Below are 17,624 nucleotides of genomic sequence, written 5' to 3'. Positions count from 1 at the left end.
AGTATCTGAGTTATCAAATGGGCTGTGTTATAATAAAAATAAACATATACTACTTAGTGCAGTTGGTAGATACTTCTCTTACTCTGGAGTAAGTGAAAACTTGAAAGTATTCAATGCCTTTTTTTTTTTTCTTCTTCAAGTATCTTATGCTGCTGTTGAAAGTTTTAATTACCTGGTGAATGAATACATTTCATAAAAGACCACGGTCACCCTAGTAACAGGTTTTTAAGAAGGATTTGAGAACAGAAGAGGGGAACCAGCTATTCTGTGCTTTTTAACTTAATGGTGAATTCTGAATTATAGTAAACTGTTAACACAAAAGACACTGTCCCATATCTAAATTTGATTAATTTCTGATAATTAGCTATTATATCCAGTGTTTGTAAAGTTTCAGCATATAATAATGATTGTTATTACCTCAAAGCTTTCAGCTATATCTTAAATGATAAGCTCTATAGCCCAGGGGAGCCAAGTAGGGTACCCATGAGAGTTTTGATGTCATTGTCTAGTGTAATTTAATTCAACCTGTCTTACCTTAAGGATTACTTAGTGTCTTAGTCACTGTTCTATTCCTGTGAAGAGAAATCATGACCACGACAATTCTTATGAAAGAAACCATTTAATTGAGGGCTTGCTTACAATTTTTTTGTAAGCAAGGTGTAGTCCATTATCATCATCGTGGGAGCATAGTGACATGCAGACAGGTGCTAGAGCAGTAGTTACATTCTGGTCCATGTGCAGAGAGAGAGCCTACAGTGATACATTTCCTCCAACAAAGCTTCACCTCCTAATCCTTTTAAATAGTGCCACTCCCTGGTGACTAAGCATTCAAATATTTGAGCTTATGGGCCCAGTCTAGTTCAGACCATCACAGTTAGTAATCCAAGCTGGCCTGAAACTCACTGTGCGACCATCTTCCCTCTAACTCAGCTCCTCTTGCCATGAGCATGAGCCACCATTCCTAACCTATTTTAAGCATTGTTAATGGATTAACACTGGAGGGGAGTGGAGGACTGTATATGAATTCTGTTGTTGGACTCCTCCCAGATGTTAGATGCCCAGGAAAGACACCTCTGCTATAGCTAATATTTATGTCTGGCTCTAAGAGTGCCAGATAGAAAGATAGAAATATAGGTGCTAATCTAATAATCACTGGAAATAGCACGTTACGTATGTTAGTGCACTTGATACTTGGCTTTTCAAGTATGTCTTCGTGGCACTCAGTATTTGTCAATGAACAGTGTTCTTGCAGCGTGGTAGGTCGCTGTGCCATGCCATTGAAAGTGGCTAACATAAAAAGCTGTTGAGCATCACAAATAGAAGTATGTCATACTTCTAGATGTCTGTATTTAAAGCATGATTATAGCGGCTATTATTGAGGTTATGGAAAAACTGGAGCACTCATATATTGCTGATAAGAATGTCAGTTGTTGTAACCACTTTAGGAAAGTTTGTTGTTCTTCAAAAATTAAATATAAGATTACTACGGAGTCCCATCGTTTCACTCCTAGATCATACCCAAGAGAATTTAAACAGGTCCACGTAAAACTTGTGCAAGAATGTTTATGTTGTAAACATTATACATATCATTTCACAAATGGAAACAACCCAGATGTCTACCACATTTTGAATGGCTGAACAACATGAGGTATGTCCCTACAGTAAAAGTATGACCTGAAACCTGTGAGAGCATGGCCCTGCTGACACCTGTGAGAGAATAAATAGTTTGAAGCCATTCAACTTGTGGTACTTTGTTATATAACTATTGGTTGGCTAATATAAAACTAATAAGGTTTTGAGAATGTATTACTAATATTAATAACTTATATTTAATAGTTTGTAAATTATATAGGTACTTAATATTCTACTTTTTAATGTATTTTTTTAAAGCTTTGATACTGGACCCCTGTCACACAGCATAGTCTGAAACCCACCATACTAGTCCCAAACTCACAGGGACCATCGTGCACCAACCTCCCAGGTTGCTGGGACTACAGGCATGTGCTAGCATGCCAGGCCATGTTGTACTTTTAAAGTATACACAAAAATTTGAGATGAAATTAGTAACTAAAAAATAACCAATAATTTTTTTCTTACAAACGAGGATCCCACATGAAGGGAAAAGAAGACAAGCAGCTACAGCGTTGTCTTCTGACCTCCCTCATGCACCATGACCCACATGCCATGCACAGTAGTTCTTTTTAAATACAATAACACTATTTTTGTATTTATGATTACAGAATGAATACATGCATAATTCCCTATAAAGAAGGATGCTAGTTATGAATATCTTACATATGTTTTTTATCTGATTGTAAAGTTCTATTCATTAATTTATTGATTATGGTGATAGAAAATTCTAGTGTCTCATGCATGCTGGGCAAGCCTATTAGCACTCTTATGTACCCTCAGCATAACTCCTGTATTCTGTGAGGCCCTAGATAGTGTTAATTGTAGGGGAGGGGGTGGGCATGTTCATGTGTGCCGGGGGCTGTGCCTTGGGGGTTGTGAGAGGTGGGTTGGACCATGTTTGTGTGTGTGTGTGTGTGTGTGTGTGTGTATACGCGCGCGCGCACATGTAGGGTGGGTGTGAGTGTATAAGTATGAGGGTATGTGAGTGTGTGTGTGTGAGTGGAGGAGTTCATTGCATGAGGTGTCATAGGGATGTTTGTAGGAGGTTATAGCTGTAGCTACGTGGGTTTGGTCTGGGTCCTCTTATTTGCTTTCTTCAGTCTGTACATCTGTCTATTTTGTTGCTTTATAATTGTGGCTCTGCAGTATCACCACTATACTCAGCAACATAGAAATGCATGAGTATTTCTCTAGGTAGAGACAGGCACCTCCTGTCTTATGGATGAAAGGCCTGTGGTAGGCCAGACTTCTCAACAGCATTTATAGTATGGATAATTCATTGATTAATTATCAGTTGTTTAAAACCATATTTTTTAAGGATTGTGCTAATTATTTGCTTGATTTAAAGTTTATAATGAGCCTTTCTTTTTTTTTCTTTTTTAATATATTTTATTAATTTATTCATATTACATCTCAATTGTTATCCCATCCCTTGTATCCTCCCATTCCTCCTTCCCTCCCATTTCCCTCTATTCCCCTCCCCTATGACTGTGACTGAGGGGGACCTCCTCCCCCTGTATATGCTCATAGGGTATCAAGTCTCTTCTTGGTGAGCCTTTCTTTTTTCTTATCTGTAGAATTATTGAGCAGCAAGCTTACTGGTTACTTATAATGAGTGTTTCATAGATGTGTAAGTCATCAGAAGATGGGAATAATTGAGCAGCTCCTCCAGCTCCAGTTGTTTCTATCTGCTGCAGGAAATACCACGGATTGCAGTCCATTGTTCCAAGCATATTTTGAACTTTCTCATTTGTACCTGGTGTGATTTGGCAATGGCTTTTCAAAATGAGAAAACCTGAATGTATAATACAGTTGTTGTTTTTTAAAAAATAGTGATTGCTCTCTCATCCAACCATGTCTGTGATAACTGCCACTTTACCTGTGTCCCACATGTGGTGTTTGTGGTGGAAAATGGTGCCCAGTGGTCCACTCTGCCCTTCTTTAGTCTCTGTGCTGCAGCATACAGATGCAGCTGGGAGCTGCATGTGGTTCCTGCCCCTTAGAAACTGCCCAGCTGCTTAGAGAGTGCTTCTCTAATTGTAATTATATTGTAATTGATTGTAGTAAGAGTATTAACATTTACGGCAAATTTAATTTGATTCTATGGTCCCCCTCTCCCATTTTATGTATTTGTGCCTTATATTTTTTAGATGTGATTGAGAATATTTACATGAAACAGGAAAAATTAGGTATCTTTTTAAAAAAATAAATTTAGTAAAGTTAATTTTATTAAAAAATAAAGTTAACCTTAGAGAATAGAGAGAAGACTCTAAAATTTGTTAGCTGGAATTCACAGAATCTACTAAACTCTTAAGGAACTTGCTGTGAAAATACAACTGAAATTGTTACAGAGCATAGAAAATGACATAAACCTCAATCGTCACAAGTCTGGTCACAGAACCTCACAGCTCTCTCCTGTGATTACTAATTATTAGTCTTACTAAGATTGGAGAAATTCTGAATAAGTGATTTATTGTTGAGCTCAAAGCCACGTGTCATGCTTAGTGGGAACACCCTGAACACAGTATAGACAGGTGTATCTGTTGTCAAAGCTGTTTGATTAAACTGTGACATGAGCGCCAATAAATGCTGCATTAGCAAAATTAGAATTGAAACACCAAACAAATGGCCAAATGTTTCCCAGCCCTGACTGTGAAGAGACTTAATATCTTTTAATGTATTCCGAGCCTCCTATAGAATGACAAATGATCAGTACAAGAGGAGAGTCAGCAAATGAGCAGACCTGAAATAAAACATAAGCAATTATAATCTAGGAGAAATATAAATGAAAATGTACATTTAAGACAGGGCCTTTTAGTCTGCTGTGGTCGTGCATACCTTGAATCCTAGCACTCAGGAGACAGAGGCAGGTGAGTTTAAGGATTGAGACCCTGCCTCAAAAAATACAGTAAAATAAAAAGACAGGGTTCCTTGTAGCCAACCCAAGCTGGTCTCTGCCTTGCTCTGTAGCTGTGACTGATCTGCTTCTGCCTCCTGGTAGGAGGTGGGATTACAGGCCTGCAGAACCATCCCAGCTCAAAACTGCATAGACCATGTTTTCATTTACACCTTGGGCGTCCAAGTTACATCTTGGTGGCAATAATGGGAATATGTGTTGGTATAACCTTATCTTATTGATGATAATTTAGCTAGGATCTATCAAAACTGGAGAGGTACCAACTTTTAGACTTGCCTTCCTTGTAAGAGCTCCTTTCAGAGAAACTGGGACTAGTTAGATGTGAGATCAGTCATTGCAGTCTTGGTTCTGCAGTCAGCGGTCATCTGTCATTAGGGTACACAGTGCACCATGCTGTGTGAGGCCGCGCTGATGCAGGTAGATAGAACAATATCGAAACATGAGCACAAAGGTTTCTAATGAGGTAGCCCATACAGATGCTTAGACCTATAACTGTCATGAAAAGGGTGTGACACAAAACGGAAGTGTGTTTCATAGAATATTTCTGGAAAGGTACACAAACAGCTGTCACTAGTGGGCTCCTCTGAGTGAGGGACCTAGATGGTAAGAAGACAAAGTCAGTTTATGCCATGAGAAAAGCAGAAGGTACTCAGTGCTTAACCTTTTGTACCTCATGGGTTAAACTAAAATGAAGTCATTGTATGTTTTAATTCTTAGGATGTAATTGTCAGAATTTATTATCAGTGAAAAAGTCAGAACCGTCTTATTGTTACTTGATCGTAAGTTCTGGAGAAATGTCAATGTCAGTTTTCTTCCTCTGATTCAGGCTCTCCGGCTGAACTGTCTCCTACGACTCTCTCTCCTGTTAATCACAGCCTGGGTGAGTTGCTGTTCCTTCCTACTGTTTTCAGATAGTGATGTCAATGTCTTTAGAAATGGCTGGTGCTATAGCTGCTACGTACGACCTGCCTTTTCTTGGCTGCTAGGCATTTATGAGACAGTCTAAGGGACTAAAAGTTCTTTATGAAGCTGTATAATCTTAAGGTTTTCATGGGTGTTTATTTAGAATGTGTCTTACGTGGCAGTCTATAGATACGATGTGCATACACGTTAAATACATGAACACACTCAGTCATATTGCTTATTTTCAACCCTCATCTACCCTGCTGTTTCATAGTTTTCAGCTTCTACACGCTTGGAATTTATTCTACAAAACTTCCATGCTTTTTCCCCTTGTGATCTTTTTATGTACAACATCTCAGTCAAAATTATAAAAGTTAATTGCATGTGGCCCTCATTTTCTGGTAGTAAGCCGTTTGTTGACGCCATAATTGGTTTCACTTGCACTCTTGCCCTTCACTCTGTTTCTTAACATGTAAGAGAATAGACTGAAGTCAGGGAAATGGTTCGATTCTCCCACTGAAGTATCTCTTTCTGTGGCTTTTGGCTTTTCTGTTGACTCAGCTTTATATTTGTCATATCCAAAATTATTTTCATGATGCATTTTAGAAATACACCCAAGTTCAGCAGGCTGACCTGTTTCCTCTGTTGTTTAAAAGTGATAACAATCCATACGTAAGTTAACTTTATGAGATGGGGACATTTTTTAAAACTGGAAACCAGTATAGATGCTCACAGTGCCTTCGTAAGCCGCTGCCTGTCTGCCAGCGTGGGGACTGTTCATGCTGTTCACTGTTTCTACTTGAGTTGTTCATACAACGTTGCTTCCTTTACTTCAGATTTACAGCCAGTTACGTACTCGGAACCTGCATTTTGGTGTTCAATAGCATATTATGAACTGAACCAGAGGGTTGGAGAGACTTTCCATGCATCACAGCCCTCGCTCACTGTAGACGGCTTTACAGACCCATCAAACTCGGAGAGGTTCTGCTTAGGTTTGCTCTCCAACGTTAACCGAAATGCTACTGTAGAAATGACAAGAAGGCATATAGGTATGTTTTATTTTCTTTGCATGAAAAAAGTGCAGTTTACTTACAATGTAGACAGTATGTGGTGTTTAGATCAAAAGCTTGTATGGAGAAGCCCAGCTTCATCTTCATCAGTGAATCTCTTCAGTAGAACCTTGGTGATTATTGATCTGCAAACTTTTGTCTTCAGCGTCATTTGTACTTGACACTCTTGCTAGTTGGAAGTCCTTTGGTAAATACATCTTAAAATAACTGTCTTGGTCAGTCTCTTTTAGTAAAAACTAAAAAAGGGGGGCCATGTTAAGTCACAATCTGTTTTCATTTCCCCTTCCTCTAATGATTTCATGTATAATTTAAAAACAATCTCGAGGCTTCAAAATATGATGCAGGGATTTCTGACAGTCCCATAAAACATCTTGGCATTTGTGTGAAGTCAGCACTACTTTCCCAATAATAACTGGAATGCTGCCTGCTGCTTCTCCACAGCAGAAAGCAGAGCATTCTGGAGGCCACACGCTTAGGATGTAGGGGAGATGAGGTGTAGACCTGACGGGAGAAGCCAGCTTTTCTGTGTGCCAGACATTAAAGAAACTTGGCAAACTGAAGTATTCTCACTTACTCCTGATTTAAGTTGGAAAACGGTTATTCCTCATAAACTGTGTTTACATTCATAGTTTTGTTATAAGCTTTAAAAACAATAGCACATTTTATCTCACTTTTCACTTCTAATGTATTAAGTTTCCATGATTATAATTTATATATACCTAAATTGTCCGGGAACCTTAGTATTCTGCTTTTAACGAGTGAGGCAAAAAGTGTAAAACTACATAGTGAGCATCTCACCACTTCTTTGACTTCAACTTACTTCTGCCTGTTTGAGATTAACCACTTCCTCCCGTGAAAAATTATGTTGATTACCAAAAATCGCTGCTGATACTGTAAGTGATAACATCTAGGGAATGTGTTGGTGGCTGTGTGTGAACTTCTCAGATTATCTTGCTAAGAAAATTAGCGGTTTCCTCTGCACTTTTTCATGTCACCCAATAAAATTTTAATTTACGTATTTTAGAATATTTTTACTTTTTTAAAGCTTTTAATTTTTAGTTTATCACAATTTGGTCAGGGAATGGTCTGAAAGGTATTTTTGTACTTAATTGCTGACTTTGCTACCCACCCATGTTAGTTAGTCCAGGACTCTGTGTCACACAGGCACTCTGCCCACAGGTGTATCCTCAGGCTTAGACTCCATGTTTCCCTCACAGCTAAATGCAGGATTGAGGTTTCACAGTCTGAAGACAGTAGGGCAGCAGCGTCTGCGGTGTCCTCTACGTGCAGCTTGCTGCTTGTTCGACTAGTTATTCCCTGTGCTGCATAACAAAGGCTACATCTGAAAAGTCTCTTAGACAAGTATGTGATTATACTACAAATTAGGCATGTAACATGGCACAGTGGAGATGACATCTTTTAGTCTTTTCTTAACTTAGTGGGCACCTTCAGGAAAATGTGCCCAGACATTAGTTAATGTCTGTAAATTAGATCAGTTTTTAAATGAATTTTAAAACAGCAGGTAGTTTGTATGAAGCTGTCTTACTGTTACGTACTTTTCTCTATTGTTGAAATATTTTAATGAACAATAATTTAAAAAATTACTCTTAAAAATTCTTGGCAAAGATGCTGTGGCTTGTTTCAGAATTATAGGCTAGGAAAATGTGGCTGTGAGAAGAAGTCATTGGAATCTTCCTAGATGACTTTCGTGAACATCAAAGAGTGCAAGTGTTCTGAAACTAACCGTGTGTATTTTGTTTTAGGAAGGGGAGTGCGCTTGTATTACATAGGTGGGGAAGTTTTTGCCGAGTGCCTAAGTGATAGTGCAATCTTTGTGCAGAGCCCCAACTGTAACCAGAGATACGGCTGGCACCCTGCAACAGTGTGTAAAATTCCACCAGGTATGGATTCAACCAAGTAACTAAACCTATCAGCTTGCTTCATTAACTGTCCAGTTGCTAGTGACTTTAGGAATTAGGAACTGATTTGCATGCTCATTCTAAAACGGATCATTTTAAAATTGTTTTCTAGTGATACTTTTTTATATTTTACTATTTCTCAATTCTAGGCTGTAACCTGAAGATCTTCAACAACCAAGAATTTGCTGCTCTTCTGGCTCAGTCTGTTAACCAGGGTTTTGAAGCTGTTTATCAGCTGACGCGCATGTGCACCATAAGAATGAGCTTTGTGAAGGGCTGGGGAGCAGAGTACCGGTATGCCTCGCCGCTGGGCTTCTACTCTCTGCGCTGTGCTTGTTTTCATTCCTTTCTTTAAATCTTCTGTAGTTCATGTTTCAACTGATCTGTATGTAAAATAATTTTAAAAGGGGCTAAAGGTGTAGCTCAGTTAGCGAGTGCTTATGTCATGCATGAGATGCTGGACTTGATCTTCAGGGCCTGGGGGCTCATGGTCATGTTGGGCTACATGAGACTCTCAGTTAAGGAAGTTGAAGGCCTGTAGAAAACTTGAAAATTACTGCGCTGGTATTATAGAAGATAAGATTAAATTGTATGTAAACACATTTTAACATACTGTAGAATGTTAAGTGCTCTAAAAGGGTATATTTGAAAGGTTAGATTATTTTATAAGGTCAGAGGTGTCCGCTTTGTACTCAAGGAAAGCTTCCTGAAGGAATGGCGTGGGAGCTAGGTTCAGAAGATGCATATAGGATTCAGGAGATAGGAAAGGGCAGTGTGGAAGCTGTAATTCTGACAGCAGAGTAACAATTTGGTTAGAAGTAGAATAAAAGTAAGACTGGACAGATCAGTTGAGATAGCTGAGTAAGTAATCCCCCTGCCTGTGGTCTCACTTTGCATTGCCATAGTTGGTTGACGTCAGTGTGTTGTGTCTCCAGCCTACAACACATGTAAGCTTGGCAGAAGTTCTTGTGCATAGAAACTCAGATGCCTACACTGGCAAGTTGGCTAGAGCATACTGAAAACCCAAGCATCTATGGGGGGGCAGTGATAAAGTTTGTTAAAGCCCTCACAAGGTGTGATTTTAATTATGTACATACCTGTGTATATATGAGTCTGCTTGTGTGAGTGCTGGAGCCTGTGAAATCCAGAAGAGGATGTTAGACCCTCGAGAGCTAGAGTTACAGGTGTTTATGGGCTGTCAGATATGGGTCCTGGGATATCTTAACTGGTGAGCCATCTCCAGCTCCTCGGAAATACAGTCCTAAATGTTATGGGGCATGAATTGTTTAGAGATGGAGAGCTGATAATGGCCTTTGATCATGATTGCAGGACATCTTGTTGAAGCAAAAGTAAATATATTGACTAACTCTGTGTAGCAAATAATGCTAAAGCCAATGCTGGAGAGTAGAGTAACGAAATGTTCTGTGATCTAGGGTGTAGCCAGTGGCCCCTTTGTTAATGCACTAGAAGGTTTTAATTTTTCCTTTTAAACCAGAAGCCTGAGGGTTGTTGCTGATAAGATGTTGCTTGTTGTGTGCCTTAGAAGTTCATCTCCAATTCTGAACATTGTGTGGCAAGGATTTAGCTTGGGTCAACAGACTTTAAGTTGGAGCCTCATTCCAATTAGACTTCATTTGATACATGTAAAAGTAGGATAGCCATATGTGTCAGTTTCCTTGGATTTTGTCTCTCTTCCCGGCCTCATTATTAGTGATATCTAAATTCTCTCTCATAGGTCTCCCATTTTAGGTGATAGTTAAATAACAGTATCAGTATACTGATTTAACTTTAGAAGAAAAGGGTGTTTTTGTAAGTCTTTCAAAAGCAAAGTGGCTCAGTTGGGAGGACTCATACATTGGCAAGCATAAGGACTGAGTCTGAATCCCTAGCACTCCTCAGAGCCAGTCACCTTTTTGTGTGTCTGCAACCCCAGCCAAAGTAGGGAGCTTCAGGGTCAGTGAGTGACTCTGACTCACGGGAACAAGTTAAAAAACAATTGAGGAAGGCACCCAACCCCTCTGGCCTCTGTGTGCACCTGTAAACATACGTAGGCATACATGTACCACAAATAAATACTTTTTTTCGAAAAAGGACAAAACTCATCAGATCATTTTAGCAATAAAAATCAACCATTTTCAAATTAATAATTCTATATATAAAATTAATAATTCTAAAAATAGATTTTATTATAACTAGCCTTTTAATTTCCTAATTATTTTTGTGTTCTTTCAAACAGGAGGCAGACAGTAACAAGTACTCCTTGCTGGATTGAACTTCATCTGAATGGCCCACTACAGTGGCTGGACAAAGTATTAACTCAGATGGGATCCCCTTCCGTGCGATGCTCCAGCATGTCATAGAGCCCGTCACCAGTTGAGCCCATTGAGAGACTTGGTGTAACAACTCTTTCGTCGTAGTATTTGTGTATGATCCCGTGGACTGTTTGCTATCCAAAAATTCCAGAGCGAAAACAGCACTTGAGGTCTCATCAGTTAAAGCACCTTGTGGAATCTGTTTCCTATATTTGAATATTAGGTGGGAAAATTAGTGTCTAGAAGTGCCCTCCCCAAAAGGGGAAGAGAAGACTTAAAGACTTAATGATGTCTTGCTGGGCATACGACAGTGTCCCAAAGGTTATTAATAACAGTAGTAGTTATGTGCACAGGTAACGTATCAAGGCCCAGTGTTGCAGTACTATGCTGTCTGTATACATTTTTAGTTTGCATAAATGAGGTGTGTGTGCTGCTTCTTGGTCTAGGCAAGCCTTTATAAAGTTACAGTACCTAATCTGTTATTCCCACTTCTCCGTTATTTTTGTGTCTTTTTTAATATATAATATATATTAAGATTTTCAAATTATCATTTAGAAGCAGATTTTCCTTGTAGAAACTAATTTTTCTGCCTTTTACCAAAAATAAACAAACTCTTGGGGGAAGAAAAGTGGATGAACTTGAAAATCCTTGACTTCCTGTGCCCAGTGGATCTTAGCAGCCATTCTTCCTGTGTTTATCTCCTGCTGAACTGCATTAGAAGGAAACCTTACTGGAAACTTCCGAGCTTTCCATCCCATTTTTCTTGATAAAAAACAGTATAGAATGATGCCATTGTAGTAAATAGTTGCACTGGTGGCTGTTGGGGTGGTTAGGCCTAAGTCCAGTAAAGGTTTGTGGAGAGTAAGTTGTTTTATAACCAGTCTTCGTCTTCAGACTTGTATAACCTGTTGGTCTGTTGATTAACTTTTATCTCACACTTGCACAAGTGGCAGTATAATTATTTTCAGGGCTGTTCTAGAATCATCTCAGTATGTGTTTCCTCCTTCCAAAGCCAGTCTAATAATAAAGTACCTTTCTGTAAAGGCAGCTGACCTTCTGCCTCATTTCACTTAACTACCACGTTGTATAACAAAACGGACCTTTTGTAAATGTATTTGCTTCTGCAAAAGTCTAGAGTGATACTGAGGTGTGGTCAGCAGATAGGGCCATCTGTTTTTAAAGTGTTTACAAATAGAATGTTATATTGCCTAATTTCAGAAGTTTAAAGGTTGGGAGCAAAGCCGATGAGCAAGATTCTTAGCCTGCAGTTGCCTGTGGTCTGAGCTCTTTGGCTAATCCTGGGTGTGTGGTTCATTGGCCTTTCTGCTCTGCAGTCAGGAGATCCCAGCTGTTCTGTTGGTCCTCTATTCTGCAGCACACAACAATCATGACCAGTGTTGACTCCCTTCTTGTTTGCAAGGCCGTACAAATGGAAAATACTTCCTGGTCTACTTTTTGTAAATTTTCGTATTTTTGCAAATACCTTTGGTACTTACTCTTTGAAACCATACTCACATATATGTACAGGTATCATTTTTGATGCTTTTCAGCATTTGATTGTTTTCTATTTTATATTTCCCATTTCCTATATTTGTGTGTATGTATGTGTTTATGTAAATTTGGTATAATAATTTTTTATTCAAATATTTATTGTTCACCTGTTAATGTGCCATGGACGTCCTTAACCTTTGAGTGAAGGTGAACAAGATAGCTGTGGTTCCTGCCTTTGCTAAGAGAGCAATTTGTTTCACACATACTGGGAAGGCCATGCTTGAGCTAACACCTGACCTAGAAGGAGCAACAAGCCTTGTGATGAGCTGAGGGAGATCAGCACTGCTGGGATAGCATCAAACCCGCAGGCTCAGGCTCACAGAGACTCACTGTCAGGCACTGTAATTGTACACACATATGCACACACCCCGACGTGAAGATGAGAGTGTTCTTCAGTTTATAATCTGTTGAAGGTGTCACTGCTTTGCGGTAAACTGCTTCTGTCATCTCACTGAGGAATACCTCAGACCTCTGTTGTAGAGGTTTCTTTCAGAGGCCAGTGCCACTTAATTAACAAGTCCCTTTATGTAAATATCCACCAGCATGGAGCCCTGCTGCTTGGTTCTGGACTTGTTGCTGCACACTGGTTATCACTGCTTCTGGTGCCCATCTTGTGATAGAGTAAATGTCCTGGCCGTTACTGCCGCCAAGCCTGCTGGAGATAATCATCGTAAACTGCCCTTCATTGGACGTTTTCAGACTGGAAAACTTGTGCAGTCAGGGCACAGCTTTGAATGGTTTAAGGTAACTTAAGTGATGACAACAGTGGGCCATAGTTCATGATTTGGGTTCAGAGATAGGTTTTCTGTACAGTATGAAATGGGGTTTTCCCTTGAGAACCACCTGTGCCGATGAGCATGTACCATCACAGTGTAAGCATTCATGTGAAAAGTGTTCAATAGTCATGTTTGCTTTTCAGTGAAATGCTATGGGCCTGCATTACAGTTTGTCTACCGAGGCCTAATTTTTGTTAATTTCTCCTTTTGTAGGGCTGGGTTTTGTTCCAGAGTATACATAGGGCCTCCTCTTGGTTGATTTGTCTTGATTTAAGATAAATGCTATATTATTTACTTAGCATCTTCCCTCAGCAGTAGTCTGAAAGCCTTTTTAACCAGATTAGAGCATTCACCTGAATTAGATCAGTTCTTTGGAATACTACTGAGGTGGGCTCTGACTTAAAGACACTTCTCCTGCTAGGGTCTGAGCCACAGCAGTTACCCTGACTATATATATATATATATATACATCATGGTCTTTAGTTAGTCAGGCAGCATAGAAGCCAATGCCTTTGTTTACCCAGCCACTGTGAGTCTCCAGCCATGTTCTGGCCCTCTAGTTGGGCTTAATCCTGGGGGAGTCACTGCTGCTTTCAGGCCTGTCACTTGGCCAGAAGGAATCTGCATGTGTTTTCTTGAGAGCTGAATCTTCTAATTCTGTACATTTATCTGTATTCTAGATACATTTGCAGTTTGTTTAATATCTGCTTTTTTTTTACCTTAAACTATAATCAGTTTAATGTTACTCATTTGTTTTATAGGCCATCATATTCCCCCCTTCATTTCTCTAATTACACCTTCATTGTGCCTTCGTTTCATTCATCCAGACTAAGACTCCAGTGAAAGCAATCAAATTATTATTAGGCTTTTGCTAGTTGAAATCAAAGAAAGCAGATGCCCATTTGTTTTTCTCTACCTCTTCCAAGAGCCCATATGTATCTTTCAGACAAAAAAGATTTAACTACTTGGAATAGCTTTTTTTGCTGGAGAATAGCTGGCCTGGTAGTGGGGTATAAAGTAGCAGTAGACAATCTAAACTGACCCTTCCAGTTTGCTCATGTGTTCCACCTTTCTGCAACTTCTCAAGTCCATTTCCACAGGGACGGTGAAGGCTTCCCCACCCGCTACCCCCACTTTGTAGACCAGGCTGGCCTCAAACTCACAGAGATCCACCTGCCTCTGTCTCTCCAAGTGCTGGGATTAAAGAACTTGTCTCACTTTGTGTGCTGCACTTGCTAAGCCCAAGACTGCTCCTTGCACCTTGTCCTCTCCCATGAGCTGTAGTTTCCTGTGTACATAGGTTTTTCTTCCCTTAGTACTGTGTGCACTTCTTCACAGGCAAGGTAGTGTTGTCCCTTGGTCCACTGTTTGAACCTTACACGTGGCTCTGGAAATTTGCCCAGTTAACTATCCTGTGACTGACAAGTAGCAAACTGTCGGGTATTGTTATAATTTAGATGGTAACAACATCTCCATCACAGTTTGAGACATTTGGTGGTTCTCAACCTTCCTAGTGCTGTGACTCATGTTGTGGCAACCCCACCAGTAAAGTCATTTCCTTGCTGCTTCATGACTGTGGCTTTGCCTCTGTTGTGAACCCTAATGTGAACACCTGTGCTTCCTGATGGTCATAAGGCAGTGTCTGTGAGGGGGTCATTCAACACCCCCAAGGGTCTTGACCAACAGGTTGAGAACCACTGTTGTAAAGTGTCAGATTTTGTACATTCAGGTGATGATGATGATGATGGGTCTCCAGAGACAGTTCCTTTCCTCTTGTCAAGCTTGCTTATTTTACTTATTCAGATTACCTTTTGTCGGAAGAGATTGAGTATAATTTGTGAGTTTCAGTACTTGCAGCCAGAAAATGCTGAGTTAATCTCATGAGTGTTTCTGTGGTAAGAACTGACTTCATGTTTGTGTAATTTCTTGAATAGAGACTTTGACCTTGGCCATGATAGCTAACTTATGTATTTATGAGAGCTGCCTTGAACCTTTTCATTTTAATACGTGTGTGTGAATGTATTCACACATACAGCCTCGGAAAAGCTAACAGTGAGTCATCGTAACAGTGAAAATGATAGCACTGTTTAAGTCTCAGATCTCAGTAAAGACATTCCTCATTTGTCTGTAGATAGTTCCTACCAATCCTGACATGGCAGTTCAGCCGGTGTGCCAATGTTTAGGCACTGTGGGGAGATCACTGCCATCAGCAAAACTTTCCCTGTGCCTCTTCCCTAACTGTGCACCCCGTCCTGAGGAATAGCAACAGCGCGTCTCATCAGTCTTCATTTATTTCTCCCCGTGAGATTTTTGCTTAAGAGACCTGGGAAGTAGCACCGCAAGGGTCAAGCTCCCTGTACCTAATGCTATCCTGAATGAAGGCGGTTCAGGCCTGCGTTGGCTGGCCTGTGCTTCTTGGGGCCTGTGTATTCTATACAGGTCAGTATTCATTGGCTTGTGAGTCTTAGAGAGGACCCAGACTTTGACAGATGCTTGAGATGTAGGGTCCCTTGGAAGAAGGGATAGTAGGCATGAGAAGAGTCCATTAACTGGACATGAGACATACACTTTTCTTTTTTTTTTTTTTTTGAGAGAGAGAGAGAGAGAGAGAGAGAGAGAGAGAGAGAGAGAGAGAGAGAGAATGACATTCTTCTCTGCCTTCTCAAAAAGGTCTTAAAATTTTTCAGGCTTGCTAATTTTAGATGGATAAGACTTTCCTCCCTGTTTCTAACTTGAAATAAGTATTAACAACCACATCCACATAAAATGACTTAACAAATAAATATAAAGCTTTGGAGTTACGGAAAACACAGCTGTTACCCTTCCTCCCTGTGCTTGAAGGTTCCTGACTGGCTCAGTGTTGGTCACTAGGTAACTTAGTGTTTGTAAGGCTATATTAAGCTGTGCCCTTCACAATGTTGTGGCAGAAGAGTTGGCTTTGGGGAGCATTTGTCTGTAGGGATGGAGGTCTCTGTTCTTCATGGGAAAAGTCTCTTGGAAAATCAGTGTTGAAATCCTTGGATTGCTCCAGCCGAAAAGAAACATGCAGTGAAGGGACAGTTCCTGGCTGGCGTACAATTATCCTTGCCTCAGGAGTGGGGCCGATTACTAGTTCATAGATGTAGTTTACTGAGGTTGGTTTAAATCAGGAGAATAGTCATTTAGCAATTAGGTAACAGGCGTGAGTTTTTAATTTAAAAATAGCCAATTTCTGGAAGACACCTGACTTCAACCTCTGGCCTCTGAACTTGCTCGTACATCTGTGCACATACTGTTCCAGCCTATTTCTTGGCAAAATACAGAACTCAGCTTGAGCACACATTAGGCCAGCTTTACCTCAGGCTCCACTTACATGTTTCTTGACCCTAACATAAGTATTTGGCTCTTTTTCTTGGTGGTAGTGATTGATCTGTAACACTCGACATTTTTTAGGTGAGCTAAACCAAGAAAACCGTAGTGACTTGACTAGGGCTGCAACTTTCTTGGAAGCCAAGTCAAACAGCATCAGAGTGCTGTTGCCCCCTGCCCCAAAGCTGGCCTTGCTGGGAGCACAGTGCACAGAGATGTGGCTCTGGACATTTGCAAGTACTTTCAAGCTTGGCTGTCTTCACATATGAGACAAGAATTGTGGGAGTAGCTGGGCTTGAAGGTTTTCACGTTTTAAAAGGATATAAAATGATACAAAAACTGGAATGTTCATGTAGTTGAGAATAATCTCACCACATGGTAAGATGCTATGTAACTGGATGGAGCAGGGAACTTGGGAAGTCGTGTTGAACACGGGTTTCAAGAGTCAAGCCTGGTGCGCTCCTGCCAACTGTGCTGGGACTCGGCCAGCTAACCTTGAAGTGTTTGTGTGCTTCTAGCTGCCAGCCGCTTTGGCGGAAGTAACCTTTAGCAAGGGAGCTAAACGTGTGATGTCCTTAAGGAACCTGTGTGCTAGGACCAGTTACCCTGCCATGCCTAGGACAAGCATCCTAAATGTGCAACAGTCAGTGCTAGGCCAAAGCTTGTCCCAGGGGTCTGGGAAGGCTTGTCCTCCTTAGGTGTCCTCAGGACTTACTCTCACAGTAACGTCACTGTTGATACTGCCATTGGGTTGCCCCATGGCTGTCAACATTCCCAGTATTCCCAGGCTTGACTATGTCTCTAATCCCTAACTACTACGGATGCAACCTACAATCGGCAGTAGCAAAAGCAGCAAGCGGAGTTGATATGTAATGGAGAAGAGGTGACTAAATAGTTGTGGGTCTGTGTAGGTAGGAGTACATCTGTGTCCTTGGGAGGTGAAATGTATGTTTTTTATAGCACTGAAACAGTGTGAAATGACAGATTTCTTCTCATAAGGGAAAGCATGGTCTTGATGCTTTGGTCTCTTCTCAATCTGTCCTACTGAAGAAGGCAGAATGTGACATTGTATAAAGTGATCAAGTGTGTCAGCCAAAATCAGGTAAAGAAACTGGTGTCCCCATAGAGTTGAAATCATCTGCTTTCTTAAGGCATCCTACTCTCAAGGTGTGCACCAGCTAGACAGCGCAGGAGCT

The 17,624-nt window shown here is 40.4% G+C and overlaps 1 protein-coding gene across 4 annotated transcripts in view; it reads left to right on the top strand.

Annotated features, from left to right (window-relative positions):
• The window catches only part of SMAD2 (SMAD family member 2), a 57,145-nt gene extending 45,192 nt beyond the window's left edge, over nt 1–11,953 (top strand). For all 4 annotated transcript variants that reach the window (XM_084780994.1, XM_084780995.1, XM_084780996.1 and 1 more), the window contains 5 exons: nt 5,376–5,429; nt 6,289–6,501; nt 8,286–8,423; nt 8,591–8,735; nt 10,678–11,953. In XM_084780994.1, the coding sequence (XP_084637120.1) occupies nt 5,376–5,429; nt 6,289–6,501; nt 8,286–8,423; nt 8,591–8,735; nt 10,678–10,801 (674 nt within the window). In that variant the 3' untranslated portion in view covers nt 10,802–11,953. The remainder of the gene's footprint in view (nt 1–5,375; nt 5,430–6,288; nt 6,502–8,285; nt 8,424–8,590; nt 8,736–10,677) is intronic.
• Nucleotides 11,954–17,624: the final 5,671 nt, after the last annotated feature.

The sequence above is a fragment of the Acomys minous genome, assembly GCF_964271855.1.
Source record: "Acomys minous genome assembly, chromosome: 4".
Classification (NCBI taxonomy): Eukaryota; Metazoa; Chordata; class Mammalia; order Rodentia; family Muridae; genus Acomys; species Acomys minous.
The sequence above is the reverse complement of the archived record's forward strand: the minus strand, read 5'-3'. Positions and strand labels throughout refer to the sequence as shown.